The sequence below is a fragment of the Molothrus aeneus genome, chromosome 5 (genome assembly GCF_037042795.1).
Source record: "Molothrus aeneus isolate 106 chromosome 5, BPBGC_Maene_1.0, whole genome shotgun sequence".
In the NCBI taxonomy this organism is placed as follows: domain Eukaryota; kingdom Metazoa; phylum Chordata; class Aves; order Passeriformes; family Icteridae; genus Molothrus; species Molothrus aeneus.
The window spans coordinates 18,498,037-18,518,720 of NC_089650.1; the positions used below are offsets into that span (position 1 = coordinate 18,498,037).

The 20,684-nt window shown below is 41.8% G+C and overlaps 1 protein-coding gene across 7 annotated transcripts in view; it reads right to left on the bottom strand.

Moving 5' to 3' along the window:
- RBFOX2 (RNA binding fox-1 homolog 2) overlaps positions 1 to 20,684 on the bottom strand; it is a 170,963-nt gene that overhangs the window by 13,962 nt on the left and 136,317 nt on the right. For 5 of the 7 annotated variants that reach the window (XM_066550329.1, XM_066550326.1, XM_066550333.1 and 2 more), the window contains 6 exons: positions 14,173 to 14,265; positions 11,388 to 11,448; positions 8,951 to 9,004; positions 8,724 to 8,816; positions 7,483 to 7,615; positions 2,076 to 2,115 (listed from right to left, as the gene is read on the bottom strand). In XM_066550329.1, coding sequence (XP_066406426.1) covers positions 2,076 to 2,115; positions 7,483 to 7,615; positions 8,724 to 8,816; positions 8,951 to 9,004; positions 11,388 to 11,448; positions 14,173 to 14,265 — 474 coding nt within the window. The remainder of the gene's footprint in view (positions 1 to 2,075; positions 2,116 to 7,482; positions 7,616 to 8,723; positions 8,817 to 8,950; positions 9,005 to 11,387; positions 11,449 to 14,172; positions 14,266 to 20,684) is intronic. The other 2 variants (XM_066550330.1, XM_066550328.1) reach the window with 2 other exon arrangements.

Below are 20,684 nucleotides of genomic sequence, written 5' to 3' on the forward strand. Positions count from 1 at the left end.
CTCCTTTTCCACAACCCTATGGACTCAGAAATCTTAAGAGAACCTCGATTTAATTCCCCCCAGTCCTAACTGAAATGTCCTCTGCCATACCTTCCAGAATCTGGGTAAACCTATCACAGAGGGATAGAGGCTCTGCAGTGAAAAGCACAACAAATCAGTGAGACACAGGGACATTGAAGTCATTCCACCTGTGCCAAGCAAACTGTTTGGAAGGGCAACTTCAAGTTTGGATAATGGTAACTTTTTCCTGAGCTCCATTGGAGGGCTCTGGCTAGCAATAACACAGGTAAAAGTGTCACCATCTACTTCGATGCAGTCCTCTCTTCCATCATCCTGCTTTCTGATAGTGACACCACTGCCACCAACAGCAAAGTCATCAGAAATCCACCTAATGGCTCTAACCTGACCTGGGGGCTTTGTGTTACATGGTGGTACTGCTCTGGAGCACCAAGTGGTTACAGGAGTTCACTGCTGAAGTTTCTGTCCTTACATGTTATATAAGCCTCTCCTCCCCAACAAAAGCTCTGAAGAAGCTTTCTCAAAAATAGGGAGTAACCCTGGCCAGACTTCCCTTTCAACATGGCAGCCTTTTATATGCCACACTCTTGTGGGAAGAGGCACTAAGCACCACTCATTTTCTTGGTTACGTGCCATAGCAAAGTCAGTGTCTGTAAAGGCAGTGCTTTAGGAGTGAGGCAGGAAAACACAGAACCTTCCGTAGTCCTTGACACAGCTTTATAAAGAAACACTTGACTAGGCAGATCAATCTTTAAAGAACTGCACACACGATAGTATATGGAAGACTGGAGAAATGCACGCAGTTCTTTCTATCTCAGAGAGCACATCTTCCAACTGCTCTACCTGGGCTGGAAAAAGCACCTGTCCCGAACTTCCTCCTCCATATAAGCCAACAAAATCCAAAAGCTAGTTCCATCCATTATCCTGAGTCTAACCCCAGGGTCCTCTTTATAAATGGCAGGAATAGCACCTTCAAAGGAGCAGGACTGTGAAATTCGTGCTGACAATTGTGTCACTACCCAAACTATACAAAACTTCCCAGCTGCAGGGAGCTATGACCTACAATGCAACAACTGGGAACTCTGATAAAGCCAGGCAGGCTATGAGCTGCAGTGGCAACTGAATATTTTGGCCTTGAAAGGCAAGTTCCTACCATATTCCTGCTCTGCAACAGCTCCCCCTTGGAGAGGAAAGCACTTTGCTCACTGGCTAGTTCAAATACCTCCATCCAGAACCCACCTATGTACACACAGACTCCCTGGAGATTTGCAATACAGACTGACTGGGTAGGACAAAGACAATGACAGGACAAAGTCTCCCATGGTATAATAGCTAATTCCCCAACAGGAGGAGGCTGCTGACTCTTGTAACCGAACATCTCCACATATTTGTACTTTACAATTCCCTGAAGAGGTGAGAGAATCTAGCCCATTTAGGTGCCATTCCTACCAGCAAAATGAGATGTCAGTTTTCACTCTAGCATCTCAGCCTCCGTTTTTAATCAGTCCCAGTGTCTTCCCCAAAGGGATAATCTCCACATCCCAGTGGCACATGAACATTTTTAAACATACAACTTGTTCAGTGTAGTGTGGGCTACACAAATCAAACCCAAAAAGGCCCCAAGAGGGAAGAGAAAGGGGAGGGAAGAGGGGGAGAAGGAAAGGGAAGATCTGAGGCTAAACCAGTCCTGTTATTTTTATATCCAAATTATGTAAATGAGAGAAGTGTTGAGAGAAATTTTAATTTGCTAATCATCTCTCAGGTTGATTAGTACCAGTGTGAATGTGGGGGGCAGGACACCAAATAAACTGACCCTGGCAATGATCAGGAAACCCAAAGGCTTAGGTCTTGCACCCAGGGGCAAGCGCAGTGACAGAGAAGCATGCTTGCATTCCTAAATATATAAATATATATATCCACAGGAAGAAGAAAATAAAAGTAAATGATATTTAAAAAACCAAACCAAACGAACAAACCAAAAGAAAAAGAAAAGAAAATAAAAAAAGGCTGGCTTGTCAGGGGTTGGGGACAAAGAAGGCTCCGGTGTGTGTACTTACATAGAGGTCAGCACCGTAAAATCCGTCCTGGTAAACCACACTGCAGAAAATCCACACAAAAACAAAACAAAACAAAAAAAAAAAAAAAAAAAAAACCAAAACAAAAGAAAAAAAACAAACAAAAAACAAAAGAACAGAAAACACATTCCGGTTATTGAGGACGGCAGCATGCACATGCGTTTTACACAGGCAGGTGATGTATGAATCCACAACCTGGGCTTTTGGCAGGAGCAAATCAGCAAGAGAACATGTGTGCGCACGCACGGCTCCAAGTCATCTTCCATGGCATGCAAAGGGGCAGGGGGTGGGCAGAGGGGGAGACAGTATGCAAAGGAGAGACGGAGGGGAACCACCATCTTGTACAGCAAATATTGACTCAAAAAGATCTGACGTCCTGAAGAGAGACACAAGGGTGTAGAAGCCTCCACTCTGGTTATTCTCCTGGAATGATTTTAGTTACCCCCTAAAACACATGGAAACATTGGCTTCATGAAGTGGGCTTGTGAAATTGAGGAGCCCTTCACAGAAGGCATCCCACAGGGGCTGGAGTCGCCTACGTCAGGAAGTGTGGTTCAGAGACTTGTGCCTGATTACATTTTTCAGGCTTCACAGGGCTGCATGAGTTTTGTTTCTGACATCCATACATCACCTGCTTTTACCCTGCACATTAGACATGCGATAAGATTTGGCTGATCACACAAGCATGCAAAGTATTATTATTCAGCATCTTAAAGAACCGATGCAACACCTCAGGAAAACAAGTCAATCAATTCTGATCAAAGTAAACACAGAGAAATGTAATTGAAAAGAAAAAACCAAAAATACCCACAATGCATTGCTTTCACAAGCAGAGATAATGAGCTAAAAAGGTTAGGTGACTGGTCCAAGATCCGAAAATTGAAAGGTGCAGTGGGAGTCCCTGGTAGTAATTACTTATTCCTTAGCAGAGAGACGCAACTGGAAGGGTTTCCATGGGATGGTGCTTTTTCTGCTTTAAGCCATAGTTTTGTTTCTCTCAGAACTTCAAGCACGAAAACTGTTAAACAGAGCCTGGGGTTCCCAAATAGCTGCTCTTACCAGAGCATTCACTAGGCATAAGACTACACAGCTCACTCTGGGGACAGGGGTTGGGGAAGGATGAGGAAGGAAGAGAGGGGATGCCCCCCACCCATTTGAGTTCAGCATGTGCTTCATATACTGAGGAATTTCCTCCAGCTTTGTCCCCTGAAGAGCTCCACACAAACTCGCTCAAGGCTTTAAAAAGCATTAACCCAACCGTCTGTGATGCTCATGGATCTGATGTGCATGACTTACCCATAGAATTAAGAAAAAAGAAGGTATGGAACACTAGCTATTCTTTTGACTACCATTTTTTACTCATCAGATGGAATGTGAAATGCTGCCAAGAGCCTGCAACCCTCAGACACCCACCTATTGTAAGGCACACACACACAAAAAAAGCCCAGCAGATCTTGCCAAAATTCTGCATGCTATTACTAAAAAAAAAAATTTAAAAAAAAATCTTGCAGTGTTAGCTACTGCTTGAATAATTTAGTCTTGCTGCCTTCCCCAGGAAAAGTACACTCCATTCCCAATGGACACAGTTACTGTAGTCTCCAAGAGCGCTGGGAGCAGGAATGAAGATAGAGACCCTTGTTAGAGGAAGAGGGGAGCCACTTCAGCAGGGAGAAGCAGGCCATAAGATCATGTTTGTTGAAGCTAAATTTTTACAACCACATAACAAAGAGTTTGGCTCCTGGGGCAGTGACTTACATTGCTGGGTTCTCTATCTAGGACCAGGAGTGTTTTAGCAGTGATACTCCACCTGCTCCTGCAGGAAAGGCAAACGCACGACAGAGGAAGTGACTTGGTTTATGAACAGGTTAGCAGTTTTAACAGTTATTCCAAACATAGTCAGTTGGATGAACATAAGCATTACCACATTGGATCAGGCCACTATTTCTATCAGCAAGAGATGCTAGCATCAGCTCTCCAGAGAAAACTGCAAGGAACACTAATAACAGGTAAGAATAAGACTTCCTGGATCCAAACACCCAAACACACATGAATCCTTCATCTTTGCTTTAGTTAGGATTTGACTGACATCAGCTTCCGGGGCTGAAATTCAGCAAGGTTTCTTTATATGGCAGAATATCCATACTTGTGATTCTTAATGCTAGCAAAACCAGAGAATTCCTTCATCTGAGAACCACATTCCGGCTATGTAGCTTAACCAGAAGAATAAAACAGCCTGGCAGCCAGTCAAATCTTGGAGCAATCTGTAAAAAGCCTACTAGCTGTGCTAAAACACATCCAAGGGAAAAAGAAACAGGCTGGTTTTGTAAAGTAGCCAGCATATCATTTAGGTGTACCAACAGCTGACTGTTGTGTTGGAAAAGGAGCGAAAAAAACCACTTCAAACCCTCAAAGCTGACTGCTGCCCTGTATCTAGTCTTCTATCTACTATAGCTTCAAATCAGTGAATTTCATATATATTTACACTCCTAGACAAAATTACTCTTTACTATGGCAAGTCTATTCCTCATATAAGTACTTAATGACCATGCACAAGCCAATGACTAACCTATAGTTTGAGAAATAAAATTTATCAAGCTTATTTAACTTTGAGAGCTTTATAGTAGGTGAGTTTTTTTCAGACTGTCTGGATTCTTTCAGCTTTTGGTCTGAAATGTTATTTGTTAGCATTCTCATTTAAAAAGCATGGCTGCAATCAGGGCAATCAGGGCAATATTCCAGTACAGTTTTTACTTGTGCTTTATATCAGAGGTTATAATGTCTCCTTATTTCTACCAAGTGGCACCTCAGTTGAAAACTGAAGGTTGCAGTACTGTTCAAAGTGAGGTTTAGGTGACTATCTAACTCACCTACAATAGTCTAAGCAGTTGCTTTCTGAGGTATCAAAACCCTTCTCTGGATAAACAACTATGGCCACACATAAGTATGGGCATTCCACATAGGCATTGGCAAATCCTGAGTTCTTGAAATAAATATTAAAACTATTAAGAGCTATAATTTCTTGCACCTTCCTCTGGCTTAGCATTTGACACTGTCAAAACTTACTCTAACCTGGATGGTGCTCAGGTCTGATCCAGTATGGCAATACCAATGAGCTTTTATTAATCTACATTCTGTATTTTTTAAATTCTGCTAAGCTCTCAAATGCAGTGATACCATTAAGTTTTCTAACTTAAACACCACTGAGGTTTGGGAATACCAATTCCTTCTATCAGATTTGAGTTAACCTGTAGCCCACTTTACTGTTTTCTTCAACATTACTCACTATGTCTTGGTCATTCATGTTGCTGACTGATCTTATGGTGTCATCTTTCCACTGGCCAGGAAGAAAGTAATGGATGGAGGGCAAGATGTCAGGAACGTGTGCCTGTCCCTGACCCCATGGAGGTCAACAGTACCCACACAGAGTGGTGGCTGTCCTACAGGTCACTGCAACATGGAATTGTACAGCACATTTTGTATTATTCCACTAGGAATCCAATTTGTTCTACAAAGCATCTTGCAGAGACAGACTGTGATGACAAAAACCACCAGTAGTAGGTAATTACATCCCACTGCTTGGGACTAGGGACAGTTCTGGGACTCTGTGAATCTGCCTTGCTTACTGGTGCCCTGTAAATGTTTACTAGGTAGTATGCTGCCCATGAAGACATGGGATCAGTTAGCAAGGTCAGAAAAATTCAGTGTAATACCAGTAAACACAGACATGAGACAGTATTTGGAAGGGCTAATCATTGGAGCCTGGACCATATTTCAAATGAAAATAAACCTTTTACATGGGACTCAGGCTGGATTTACATCAAAGACAAGGCCTTCCCAGTGCCCCACTCATGACAGCCTCTGGCTAGGAATGCTCTAGCTGTTACTCCCAGGGATGAAAAGCACATTCTGCCTCCCTGGTGCAAATATTTCATATTCTGCTAGATGGTAGCACTTAGCTCAGCTTTTCAGCTTTGCTACTTTGTTTCACTGTGGAGCACTCCCCAGTAAAATTGGACCAGGCCATTTTTAGAGCAATAGACAGACAATTGCAGGTCAGAGGCTATGGTTAGAGGATAGACAATGTAAACTAGGAGTGGTGGCAAAAAAGTGGATTTGAAAACCCAGAAGAAACACTCTGTTCAGAAGACCAATATTGAGACGAGAGGTTTCATTTAAAGTCTTCTGGTGAATTAATACAAACATTGCCAAAATTGCCAAAGAGCAAAGCTAGACAGGTACATGAGCATTGCAGCTTGCTTCCTGGAGCTCCACTTTAAAAATCAGACTAGATTCTGAAAGGATCACAGTAGCTATCATCACTTAATCTGCTGCAGAAGGTATTGTGAGCTTATCCAGCATAGATCCGGCCAGCTCCCTGCACTGATGTGTATGGATTCCACTTTCCCTCTTAATAAAATATTTATGGTTTTTTTTCTTCCCCTTTGGGCCTAGTGTAAAGGAAAAGAAGGGTCAGTCCACATCTCTGTGCTGGAGGATTCGTTTCTACTCCTGTTCTTTCTGAGAACATGGCCTGGAAAATATGGCAAGTAGAACTCAAGACAATATGATTAAAGCATCCTCAAAATCAGAAACAAAACAAACAAAAAAAAAGGACAGTTTGGAAGGGATTTGTTGATTTATCTATCTGTCATTCCACCACATTTAAACAAACCAACAAAAACCCAAACCAAAACTCACATACAGATCTAGTTCCCTCTACTTTTAAACAGCAGAATACTCCTTTGTAACAGCATTTTTTGCACTGCATTACTAGTGAAAATTTGAGGGCAAAGAATGCTAAGGCCACACATTTGCCATTGCTTCATTGCATTATCATTCTCTCTACATCCCAAACACTCCCAGCTTTAAATTAATGGACTTGATTAATCTTTGTTTTAAACCTTTTTAAACCGTCTCCAACAAAGAAAGCAAATCCATTGTGGGTAACTGGCTCTTCTGTGTCCTACTGCCAGATGGTGAGTCATGAATTAATGGATAATATTTCTCATTCCTGAATATGGAAACACAAATGGAGTACAAAGAGCAGAAGTTTTTCAGGAATTTTAGATCTTCTCGTTGTGTCCTTCTCAGCAGCACTATAACATATTGGGTCAATGGATGACAAATACCATATACAGACAAATTGAGAAATTATGAGAAGGAACCCATCAGCACTTTAAGCTGTTGCAAGTACTGAAAATTGTTTCAGTCAAGAACTTAACACAGAAAAATTTAGATTTCCCCCCCCCACTGGATGCCATCATGTGCAGAATGCTCTGGCACTAGCAAGATCTTGACTCTCACCATCCAGACAATTTTAGGGTTTTGTTAACCGATTAGCTCTTTGACACGGCTGTGCAGAGCACTCTGCTCTTGTGACAGTGCTTACCCTGGGTAGGCAGGGATGGCCGTGGGAGGAACTGCCCGCACTGCCCCGTACACTGTCCTTCCTCGGCCCCTCAGATGGGCGCCCCGAAACGCGGCCGCTGTGGTGGCTGCAGTTGGATAGGGGAAGCCTGGAACTGTGAAGATAGACAAGGTGGAAGGTGAAAAGGATACAATCTCCACTCCAGAGAGCAACCACCTGCTTCAAACAAAGTGACACAACAGCTCCACAGCGGTGGGACATTTGGCATCAATCCTGCAGAAGGACATGCTTATAACCCAGCAAGCATCCCATACATACTTCCTGCTACACCATGGCCTTTGGGGGGAGAAGGGTTGCAGAGAGGTTTGGCATGCAAGAGGTTAATGTTTTGGCATGCCTTACCCACCCCAAACAGGGCTCAAATCCCCCCACCTTTCAATACTGCCATGCAGTCTGGTTAGAGTCTGAGAAGCATGGGGAGTTACTATCAATACAGCACGCAGTTCTTCCAAAACTGCAGAGGCTCTTTAAAATAATTTGTCAAGAGGCCCTTAAAGTCAACCAACTTACATCAGTCTCTTCCCTCCTTTCCCCTCCCACTCTTTGCCACCCAATCCTCTGTATGTTCATTTTAAAGCCTGAAAGACAAGATAGCCCATATAACAGCAGCAGCAATTTCCCATAAAATGCCAGTTTACTGAAAGCCCACCTTCATTTAACAAGTGTTACCAATAACTGGCACCACATATAGCAATGCCTCTATTATTATGCTGTAAACTGGCTTGTGATGAAACTTTGTAAAATCTCAGAGGCATCTGCAAACACGTCATAAACAGATACTGAGAGGGAACGAGTCCCAGGGCACAAACCCAACCCAGCATGCATCCAGGAGCATGCCACTAGGGGCCCTGCAGACCCGTGGTTCAACAGCTTGTATAATATGTACTTTAGGGATTTGTCTGTTAGGTTTCTTCCATTTCAATACAAGGAGGGGAGCAAGGGAATGGCCCATTCCTCACACACACCCTCCCCTTGTTCTGCAGCCTCCTTGTCGTTCAGAAGGACCCATTCAGCAGTACAGCAAGACACTGCAGATGAACAAGTTACAGCAACTGCACACTATACTTTGGCTCAAGGTAAACTCATTCCCAGCGTGACCCATCCTTTCAAGTATATATTATACAGACTGGAGAGAAGAAGGGTAACAGGTCATCATTAATTCAAGCACAGTAACAGTACAAGGGCCATTGGGGGCTACTTACTGATTAAAGGAATGTAAGTGTTAATACCCCCCCTTCCTGACAGGGGCACTGCAGCGTCATTGCCCAGCGAGACATCTGCTTGAAAGCTGGATGCTAATTTAATTAAAAAAAGAATAAAAAACAAAAACAAAACCGTAAAAAGGTTATAAAGAAACATCAGATTAAGAACATAAACAAACACCACTGCAGTTAAATGGCAGAAGTGGAAGCGTCTACTTAAGCTCTACCTGCATATAACTCAGGGCCGTACACCGCTCCAACCACAGGACTCAACTTCCAACCTGAAACAACAAAGACTGCAGTGAATGCCAAAATCTACACCAAGAGAAGGAACGGGCAGCGTGGGTAGGGGGAATGGTCTCTTGCATGCGCCCCAGCTTCACATGCACAGCTCTTTCCAATTTCTGCTTCGCCTCAATCCCCCTTGGTGTAGATGGAGGCCAACTGCCCTTTCCTAATGTCAAGCTCTATGTGCAGGTCACCGGTGTATCGGAGGGAACAGCAAAACATCAGCTGATCTGCAGCAGGCAGAGGCACTGCTGTGGGAATGCCAACTACCTTATATGTGTATTTGCTACGAGCACCGTGCGACCTGGCATTCCCTACAGGAGCCTTGCTGCCAGCTCCTCCCTACTTTCACTGGGAACACTGCAGATATAAGCCCTCTCTAAAGCCACTGGCCCAGACTGTCATCTCAGGCAAGTCAAATTACAGCCTTGAATTCTCAAAGCACCCTTCTCTCATCTGCTAGAGATCTGCTAAAAAGCAACAGTGTCTGAATTTCCTCATTAACTGCATTATGCAACTGTAGTTCATTAAAAAAAAAAAAATCATTCTATTCATCTCACACTTTCTCCTCACTGTTATTTTAGTATTTCTCTCCTTTGTGCTGCTTTTCAGGTGAAAGCCTTGACAGAAAAATTATTTCAATATAATCTGGATAATTGGCAAGAACTCCAAATCATCAAGATAAAACCTACAAGAGAACAGAGCTTAAAGAAGTATGGGTATGAGTTGGTACATATGTCCAGTCACATCTAGAAACCTATTTGTCTTTCCCCCCTCCATCTTTCTAATGCGGGAGAAAAGAAATATAAAGCTAACAATGTGATCTGGGCTGGCTTCCAGAAAGCATTTCTTTCAGAAAAGATCTCAGCTGTTCAGCTAGCAATCACAGAGGCATTTTTATTTAAATAAATCTATACGCTTCCTCTGTCTTGGAGCCCTGGTGCACTTGCTGAACTTTTAACACCTCTAACCACTCTAGAAGCTATATGAACAACTCTGAGAACTGCATCCCATCACCACCACACGTGCACCTGCTGGCAGTGTGTCAATGACAGATGCAGTGCAGGCTCCCTCTGCAAGTACAGGCACACTGCTGCTGCACTGGTCACCTTGATGGCAAAATACTCCAGTAGTGGCAACAAGAGCACTGGCAACTCTTAAATTTAATAACAGTTGTACAATCATACTTGCCAGTACTCCTTAAGCCTGGTCTAATACTAAATTTCTTTGCATAGCTTTAAAGTTGGCTTTAAACTGCTGGCTGCAAAAGCAAAATATTCTTGTACGCTATCACTTTCACAAGTAAGCCAAGTTTCAGTACCAAACAGTCACATACATGACATTTTCTGCTCTTGTTTTCAGGACAATGTACCATGGATGCCTTGCCTTTTGCTACAAAATCTCTTAGTTCCTTCCAGGTACTGTGAGACCCACAGTCCCAAGCCTTTTGCTTGGCTATGTTTCCCCAGCTCTGTACCCAAGGTAAGATTTACTTGCAAGGGACCACTCAGTAAGTCAGCAGCAGAGCAACATAAAACATTTTTATCCTCTGAGTTTGGAGACTTTGTAATCAAAACACATTGTCACACCAGCTACTACCTGTATGCAGCTTCCTGCCTTGTAGAAATTGTTTGGGAACACTTTCACACTGAAAAGAACTTTGCTGCCCGTTTCAGGAGAAAGACTCAGATTCAAAATCTTTATCAAAGCAGCATTCTGCTGGGAGAATCACTTTTTATGCTATATATGCCTATGAAGTAAAATGATTTCACAGAGAACCACCAAGATATCCCAATGAAACAGGATTCCTCACTACCCAAACAACTTGGTCTTTCTCTGTTTAGGTTCACTGGAAAATTCACTGAATACAGGCAGTCTGAAACAAAAAGCAAGCAAACAAGCAGTGCAAAGGCTCTGTTTTACTGGTTGCTTGGGGACAGCTGTACTTTTACAGATAGAACCTAAACTGAGCTATCTTAAGTTATTCAGCTAATTACTTAGATTAAGCATCTTAAGTTATGTTTCTGCATTCATATTTAGGTATGCATGTGATGGCAGTGAGACTCAGGAGTACTGCACATCCCACCATACAGAATCAGCTTGCAGTAGTAGGGCAGGCAACCCACTGGCCCTTGGCACCTTCACCCATCTTAGCCACATGGGGCATGTCCCTACTTCTTTCTGTCCCCACTTCTCCATCTGGAAAATGGTATTCTCCACAAACACTTTTGGGTTATACTGAATGGTATAATTATACAAATTAGAGTTTGTGAGGTTTTATTGGTTCCTTTTGGTCCTGAGGAGAGGTCATGACTTTTCTCTTTTGTCTTTCTTCAGACGTTTCAGCTCATCACTAGTACAAACTGTCTCTCTTACCATTTGCATAAGGTGTGACCATCTTCTTATTGGTCATCACTCTCGCAGTGGCATTGTTAACCTAAAAGTAAGAAAGGGGAGGGGGAGTAGAGGGAAGGAAGCACAGAACGTTAGGGAAAATGGTGAAAAATTCTCAGATACCACACACACACACATACACACTATACTTCTCTGAGCAAAAAAAATTAAACAGCTAATTTTACATGAATGCAATCTTTAAATTACTTTTAACAGTTGCCATTTAATTATAAAAGTTACAGCTAAACGTGGCATTTTAAAATTATGCATTAAACAAAAGGCCAACAAGAGTAAAGTGTAGATTCTCCACCACCCTGCCATCCCTAGGCACGGGATTATTTACAGCTCAGTGATCAAAGGGGCAAAACCCTTGATGCTTTGTCCAGGTTCTCTTAGAGAGGCAGGAATAATTTCTGCAGCCCAGGGCAGGGGAACTGAACCAGGTGATGCACAAGCGGACTTGTTTCTCAAGCTCACCGCTGGAATTGGGGCCTGGCAGGTCACTGGCAGAACACTTGAGTAGAAAAAGGTAGCCTGGAGTCCCTCAGCATTAGATTTGAACTCCCAAGGCTTGAGGAAATCTCTGGAACATCACCAACTCTTTAGATGATCTACATTCACTGATTTACACCCACCATTTTCAGATCTTTTTCCAGATAATTTTTTCCTTGTCACAAATCTCATGGGACAAAAAGAGTACATAGCAGCAGACCTGGATCATTTTTGGGTTTACTGTGCCCTCCACCCTCTTTACAGAGCTCTGCACAGTTCCAAGCGGTTTGACTGCTCAAGCAAGTGGGGTGTTACCACAGAGATGGTGCTGATAAAGAAAAGATGGACTAGTTTGGAAGCCAAGTTACTGCAGCCCCGTGTCAGCCTCAAAGCTCTTGCAAGGAGGGTGAAGTCTTTATGAATTATCAATAATTTATCAAAACACATGCCCAATGGGAATGGAAGCCAGGGTGAAGAAGAAAAAAAATGGATACAAAAATAGAAGCTGCCTCAGGCCCTTGAGATGTATGGATGGTGGGCGTACACAGGGTGGGGAGTCTAGAGCTACATTTTACTCTTGTTTCAGACCCAAAACAATAGAAACATTACACATTTAAAAAAGAAAGAATGGGGAACAACAATGATGAGACTGAGAGCATGCAGTTAAACACACACAGATAAAAAAAAGAAAGAAAAATAACACACCACAATTGATTCAGAGGGTGGGGAGGGGAGGAGTGAGGGGATAGGGTCTCACAGACAATCATTAGATGGAGCGAGTGCCTGAAATCAGCTGCTACAGCAAAGTGCAACACAAGCACTTAAAGGAAAAATTGCCAGAACCAATCAGAAACCACCAGTCAGCAAAGAGACCAACAGCTGCATTTAACTTAGTAAAGAAATAAACTGGGGAGGGGGCAGAAAGAAAAAGAGAGAAAAACAATAACAGCTACAAACAGGTCTCAGATAGAAAGAGCAGCAGAAAGAAGGGGCAGGAGAGAGAGAGGAGGATATGGGTGCATTAATAAAAACCAGCCAAACTGGAGTTCAGTAACTCTGAGTAAGATGTGCAAGGGGAAATCACCATGAAGTCAGTAATCAAACAGCTCAGACTGCTACAAAACAATATGTACATCCAAAGTCCAGGCGGCATTACTCAACAGCATTGAAAATAAAAGGGGGAGAAGGGGAAGGAGGTGGGTGGGGACAACAAGTCAAATCACATTTCGTAGTGTTAATGTGAGATGGCAGATGGATTTTTTCTTTCTTAATTTTTTTTTGTAATTTTAAGAAAAATTTAAAAAAAAAGAAAAGAAAAAGCTTCTTCTCTAGCACTTTTGTTTCACTTACCGCCAACTCGTACCATCGCCAGCATTGTGTATAGTTACCATGGAAAGAGTGAGTCAAGTGAAGGGCCCTAAACGCTAAACCATCGAAAAGGGAAATAAAAAAACAAAACAAAACAGAAAAAAAAAAAAAAAGGCAAAATATGCAGACATCTTACTCAAAAACGGCGGCTTTTTTGTTTCAATATTTGTACTTTTTGGTTTGTGTTTGTTTTTTTAAAGAAAGAAGGAGAGAGGGATGATGCCAGTTAGCCTTCAACACAGTGGAACACCAAACTGGTCAACACCAGACAGGCCCAACATATGGCTATGACGGCCAGCCAACATTAACCCTTCCCTCCCTGGCGGCGAGAGCTAGCAGACTTTAAGGATTAGCTTTCACCAAACCTATTCTTGACCACGGGCTGATCAAGAAACCAGCAGTGTATATAGCACAGCCCACCTGAGGCTGCTGCCCCACGTGTCCCCACCCCTCCCACAGGCATCATCTCACACTTGCATGGAGGAGAACTGGCCTCAGAGGAAAGAGAGGATACTGGCTGGCCCCCTGCTTTCTTTTTTGGACACAGTTAGAAGTTGGACAGTACTCTTTCAGTTAGTTTTGTTCAGGCCTGGTAACAGGAAATCGGAGCCTTGCAAACTGAAGCAAAGGAAAATCAAGACAGCAGAAGGGCAAAAACTTGGAGTGGGTGGGAATAAAACTTAATAAAAGAAGAAAGAAAAGGAAAAAAATACCCAAAACAACAATAAAAAATATTCTGTAAAGGGTGTAAACTTCTATACATTTCAGTGCAGGGAGGTGAAGGACACAGACAAACACACACGCACACACGAGACTGGGATCCAAATGTGAAATAAGTGAGGCAAGACACAAAAAGAAATCAAAAGAATAAATATAAAGAAGAAATTGAATTACTGAAGACATGCACCTCGATTTTACGGCCCTCTACCACGGTGCCGTGTAATTTCTCCCTGGCCCTGTCTGCATCAGCACTATTCTCGAAAGTTACGAACCCGAATCCCTGCATGCAGCGGGAGAAGGGGGGAAAACATGCACATCGTTATATATTGAAATACTGATCTCTAGGTAAATAGAGAAAAAATATCACAGTATGAAATCGACATCAGCACAACTCAGCAATAACCTCCTAGAGTCACATTGTTGGTTCATGCATGTTTCATAAATGAAAGAAATTAAAATCAATAAAAAAGGAGCTGTAATCATAATAAGAATAATAAGAGTAATTAAAAAAAAAAAAAAAAAAAGAAAACATAAAAGCAATTGAGGCCAGACCAAAAAAGAAGTACGAAGTTACTCGAGACAATTTTTCATTTTGGTTTGGTTTGGTTTTTTGTTTAAAAACATTAAACCCTGCTCTGACATAGGCAAGCTGGGTAAGGCCAAGTAGGGCTTCTCTCCCCTCTTAATGAACACACAAATTTCGTAGGACTCCCATCCACCCCAGACACAGTACAAGGCATCAACACTGAGCAGCACTTTTTTCCCTTGAGAACTGCTATGAGAGTTTGAGCAATCTGAGTTCATGCCTGGTACCAGGAATTCTGCAACACTTTAGGCAAATCAAACGCTGAACCTTACTTTTCCCACCTGTGGAATGGAGACAGTAATAATTACCTACCTTAGAACACTGTTGAAAGGAAGGGCTCTTTGTAAAGCATCCCTTGTAAGCTCTTCAGGGCACAGCTCATGCCTACTTCTAAGCCTGTAACTTCCCCAATGATACATGGGGCCCTGAAAGTAAGCAAGGCTTCCAGGTGGCACCATAAAATAAGCATTTTTAATGTGAAGATTTAGAGTATCGCATACTGTAGTTTCAGAATATTCTTATCTCTGAGTACTGTGGTGGACTTGACTGTACATCTAAACACCTAAATACTGATTCATTGGTCAAGGCAGGTTTTGTATGACACTGCTACCCATCTGCTGACCCTCTGACCCTCTGGTACCCATCTTACTCAGCTGTGTTCTGAGATGGCAACCTCTGCACTGTAGATAGCAACAGATCTCTGCCTGGTTAGAATACAGAATTTCCAGAAAAATCGACATGCCCTGCTTGGAGCAATCACAAAGGCTCAAGGACTGCCAAAATGTCACTTTAGTTAGATAAATTCAGGTTTACCACACCCATGAAGGCACAAGCAACACATGCCTGTCCTACACATGCTCATCCTGCTGCCAGCTCATGCAGTGCTATAACAGGGCAGGGTAAGAGACCATGCTTCCTTCCACAGAGCTGAGTGCACCGACATTAAGAGAGAGCCAACATGACAAAATGAATTAGGATTTTAACTAGGAGCAAATGGCGTCTTAATACAGACAACTGTGATGAGATGCTCTTCACGCCATTAGAGATAGTGGACCCAAACAAAAAAGCATTGTTGCATTCTGCTTTCAGGACATTTTAACAACAGCAACAACTGGCTCCTGTGGCTTGGTATAAAGCAAATACTGCTTTAATGTACAGAGAGTAATTTCCGCTGGCTCCAGTACCCTCAGGAGCAGAACAACAAAGCTTATATTTGATGCAATGGAAACTGCCTCCCAATGTTAACTGAAGAGTGAGGTGATGAGAGTGATCTACAGCTATGCTTGTCAGGGAAGGGGGGCATGCTAGCCAGGCAACCTCCTTCATGCACCTTGGGATCAGTAAGTATTTGGACTGGACAGCCCAAAAAACAGATAGCATCTTGATTTCTAAGCATTGTTAGCAATAAGACACAAGCAAGCTATTATTCTTTAAGTGCTTTTTAAAGGTCTTTACAATACTAATCTGAACAGCCCAAGCTGTTTAAGTGACAAGCTGGCCTTTATCATCCACAGCCAGGTTTCCAGCACAAAACTGCCATAAATTTGTAAAATGCAGGGTGGTGGCTGTTGTTTTTTTTGAGGAGGAAGGTTTACTTTTTTCCCTCCCCCCTGAACAGTAATAATAAAGGATCTTAGCCAGCACTGCAATGCTGAGATCAACAAAAGCGCTCCTTTGGGCTCCAACCCAATAATCTAAAGCTTCAGATAATTTAATTTCTCCAGCTATAAATAAAGAGCTATATAAATAACAAACTGATGCCTCTTTCAGAACAGCATAGAAGTTCTCTGTTTAAATGAATTAAAATCAGAGCTACAAGACACAGGGGCTAATAAAACAGCCCAACTGCATATAACTCTCGAATATGTTGCAGAGAACTGAGTGGATGCGGGGGGTGTAATAGAACAGCTGATTATGAAGGAATAGGGTACTGTGCCTGCTTTAAAGAGCCCCTACAGAGAAAGGTAAGCCTGAAAAAAAGAGCAACACTTTTCCCTCTGGTTCTGCATAATGGGGAAAAAACATCCTTTAAAGGCTGGCGGAGGAGGGGAGGTAAAGACTGCAACAGGAATCTCTTTTTCCCTCTTCTCTTTTTGCATTAAAATTTCTGTTTGTTCTAGACAAGCCTGTGGAGAACAAATGAAATTTATGTCTTCAGTGATGATGTGAACTGAAAGCTGGAGTGCAGATGGAAAGTAATTCTATAGACATCAATCTGTGCGGGCTAGAACCAAACTAAGACTATTTTAATTCACATCTGTTTGCAATTAGTAAAGTCTGTATGGGATTTTTAGAAACTATATTATCATTAAATATCTTTAAACTGAGTAGGAATTTTCAGTATTTTTATTAAGTTAACTCAAGGTAGCATACGATCCACATGCAGACTATATGAATATAATTAACAATGTGAATTAAACCAGAATTAATCTGATTCAGAACAACATAACTAATTAAGCATATTTTATTGACAGATCAGCCCTTAGCTTGTGCAACTCTTTGCTGAGCACCATTTAATGTCAATGCTGAATTAATACTTTACATAGTTGACTATGGCAGTTAGTATTTGTGTCCTCTTGGTTTGTCATATTAATGCATCTCTTAGACATTCAAATTTCCATCAGGAAAAACAGGTGAGCCACACTTGACATTTTTGTTATTTCTAGGCTTAAAAACTAGCAATTAGATATATATACACACATTTTTGAAGTGGGAGAGAAATAATAACATACATATATTTTTTATTCCTTCTCACAGATGACCTGTAAAGAATAGGGATTAATTTGTACCTAAATACATATGCAACAAACACTTTTCAGTTTTCCCTCAGCAAGGTTGTCTTGACCTTGAAAGAAAAAAAAAGAAACAAAGCAAGAGAAAAAAAGATGGGGCAGGTATCCAATATTTACCAGCTTAGCTTTATAGCAGGTACTGGATTGCTCCATAGTAATAGCTATGGAGGCAGAAGAAGGGAAGATCGTAGATGAAAACAATACTTAGGTTTTCTAAAATTTAGATTATACACATAGTTTGAGTTTAATAATGTTATGATAACAAGGCTGAAATTTTCAACAATTCCTCCCCACCAGCAACTGCCACAAACTTCTCCAATGCAGAAAATAAGTTTAACTTCTCCCATGCAGAAGATAAGTTTAACCCAGCGAACACTAAATTCCAATAAATATTTTTAGGAGTGGTGAGAAATTTGCAGTACCAGACTAATCCCTTTTTACCCAAAGGTTTATTAAAAGGGCCTGAAGAGACCGAGTAACTGTCACCCTTTTAGTCTGGCCTCAGATTCTGCAATAAATAACAAGCAACATGATGAGCAGTGAAAAAAATAATAAATGTATATATATATATATATAGTATTTGAACGTTTCCATCTCTGAAGAATGAGAAAGAAAATTTACCATGTAACCGTAAAGGGAGAAATCAAAACCAGACGGTTCTCCTGGGTGTGGCCAGAACACAGAAATTAAACAAAAAACAACAACAAAAATAAAATAAAGTAAAATAAAAAAGAAATAAAATCAAAGAAAACTAAACAGAGCCCCTTGAAATCCATGCATTGTTAACCCTTCGTTTGTCATGGAGTTTAGACCAGTCACCTCAGCAGCAGCGTCTTTGCCTTGTACCACTGGAACATGCAGCCAGCAACCAGCCTTGCCGTTATCTGCTGCTGTGCTTGTTTCTAACCAAGTTTTTTTTGGTTTTTTTTTCCCCTTATTTCAATATTAAACTTTTAAAAGCCTGAAAAAATTCCCAAAGAGGCAGCAGTTTAGGCTACCTGTTTCCAAGGCATTTGGAAAGAGTAGGAGGGTTTCAGCTATAATCCACCTGAGATGAGCAGGGCTGAATGCACCGACAGCAACACAGCACAAAACCCAGAAACAAGTTATTGAAGTCACACACACAAATGCACCCCTCATGTTGGAGAAAACATCTGTGTAAACCAAGCTGCCACCATTCCAGGAGCTCTTCCAGCTCCTCCCAGCCCCTGTGCCATGATTTGCATTAAGGTACATACACATGTAGAACATGCACATGTCCGTGTACCTGTGCAATCTGGTGAGTCAGATACAGAAATTAACCTGACTAAAAAAAAAATATAAGTATCTTCAAAAAATCCTGCAGGGCTATTTTTAAGCTCTATCATTTCCACAATCCAGCTTGAGCTGCTCCACTGCCAATCCCTGCTGCAAAACAGCAGAGGGGGCAGAGGCCAGCAGCGAGGAGCTGGAGCCCAGCCTGCACTGCTGGGCAGCGAGAGCCTGGGGCTTCAGAGCAGCTCCAGCCAGCTCAAGACAGGGGCTTCACAGTCCCAGTCATCCCCAGTGTGTGCTGCTCCTCCTCTCTTCAACTGATCCTGGACCTCACTGCGTGGTCCATGAGTTTAACAGGCTGAACTGACTGAAGACAAGCTCATTCCTCTCCCTGCTGCATCAGCTAATTTAGCACCTAGATCCAGCTCCCTACATAGTGAAGTGAGCACTGCTGGAAAAGCACTCCCACAGAAGCAGTAGATCAGCTTATACTATGAAACCATAAACGTCAGCCTGAAATTCAAGTTTAAATCAAGTTTAAATTCAAGTTAAACATCAGTTCAATGTATGGACTAATTGATCTCTTTAGTTCAGTATTGCAGACTTCAAGGCATGAAACCAATGAACTAGGATAAAAGGAGACTGGTCATGTCTCCTTCATGCCACTGGCATCCTAAAGGGATTTGGTGACCTGAGAAAGTGATGCTGGTCACCAGTACTTAAATTGTTTTTAAACCTCATTGTATTAACAACATTGTTCGTATTTCTGGTTCAACTGATGAAATCTGACCAAAAATTATAAAATGAATTAAAATGAAAACAAGATTTCTAATTCATTTTATGCAATAAGGGGCTTTCCACTGAGTGGAAACTAGGCCCAGAACAAGAGTGCCTCAACTCAAAGCACCTAATCCATTTAAAGTAGAAATAAATGCACATGCAGACTTACAATCTTTAAGGCACCATTACCAAAACCTAGTCACATTCTTATCTTAACTTACAGTTAACTGCAAACTTAAAAATCCACACAGCTTCCACAGAAGTTTTTTGTTAATATAGGTTTACTTACATAAATTCAAACACCAACAGATGCAATTTCTCTCATAACCGACTACACAACTAATATTTAAAATAAATATGAAGCACTTATAGGCCCTATAGTCGTATACAAGAATTTGGAGATCTGGGTCTCCCAAGTGGAAATCAGTGAGGGACATAAAACTTACAGTATCCTGAAACCATGAGCTCCTCTGCATTAATATGAACTCTTACCATTTTAAAAGCTACAAACAACCCCAAAACCACCAAAACCCACTCCCTATTCAACCAAGATTTTGCTGTATCCTTACATACTCCTGGTCTCTGAATGTCAATGAGGGCACATCTTGGAATGCCACACGGTACACAGCTGGTGAGCAAAGAGCTTGGATTCCCTTCCCCTGCAGTTTTACAAATGCCACAGGGTACTCATTACACAGGCAGACTGCATTAATTCTGCAAATATGTCCACTTGTTCAATTCAGCACAATAGTGGCAAAATACCCATCTAGAGGATGCATCTCCACTAACAAAAGGAGCAGGAATCCTCTCGACTTCCTCTGGAGGTGTTTTATTTGCGGTTCAGTGAAGTGCATGGTAAACTGCAACCATGGGCAGAATGCTATTTAAAGGCACTTATACCAGTCAGAGCTAGAAATGTAATGGTAAACAGGATAAATGAAACAAACTGCTAGTTTCCTGGAAGCAAGCAAAAAAAGCCAAATACATCAAGGGAAGACTGACGTCATTCTATTAAACAAGAAGAAAACAAAATGTAATTCAAGGAATGTTTAAAGTTTTTATCTTGTTTCTCACACAGAGTGAAGCAGTAGCAGTGTGACGCCTACCGGGGCCCATATATTCCTACTAAACAGACTCAATCTGGGAAGAAAGCGAGTTACAAAACAAGAATTCATATTGCTTTGAGAGAAGAATCAGCAAAACTCATTAACTGCCTCCTACGCTGCTGTGATAGAGAAAGTCAACAAATACCATTTCTGAAAGAACCTGAGGTGAGATGGATACACC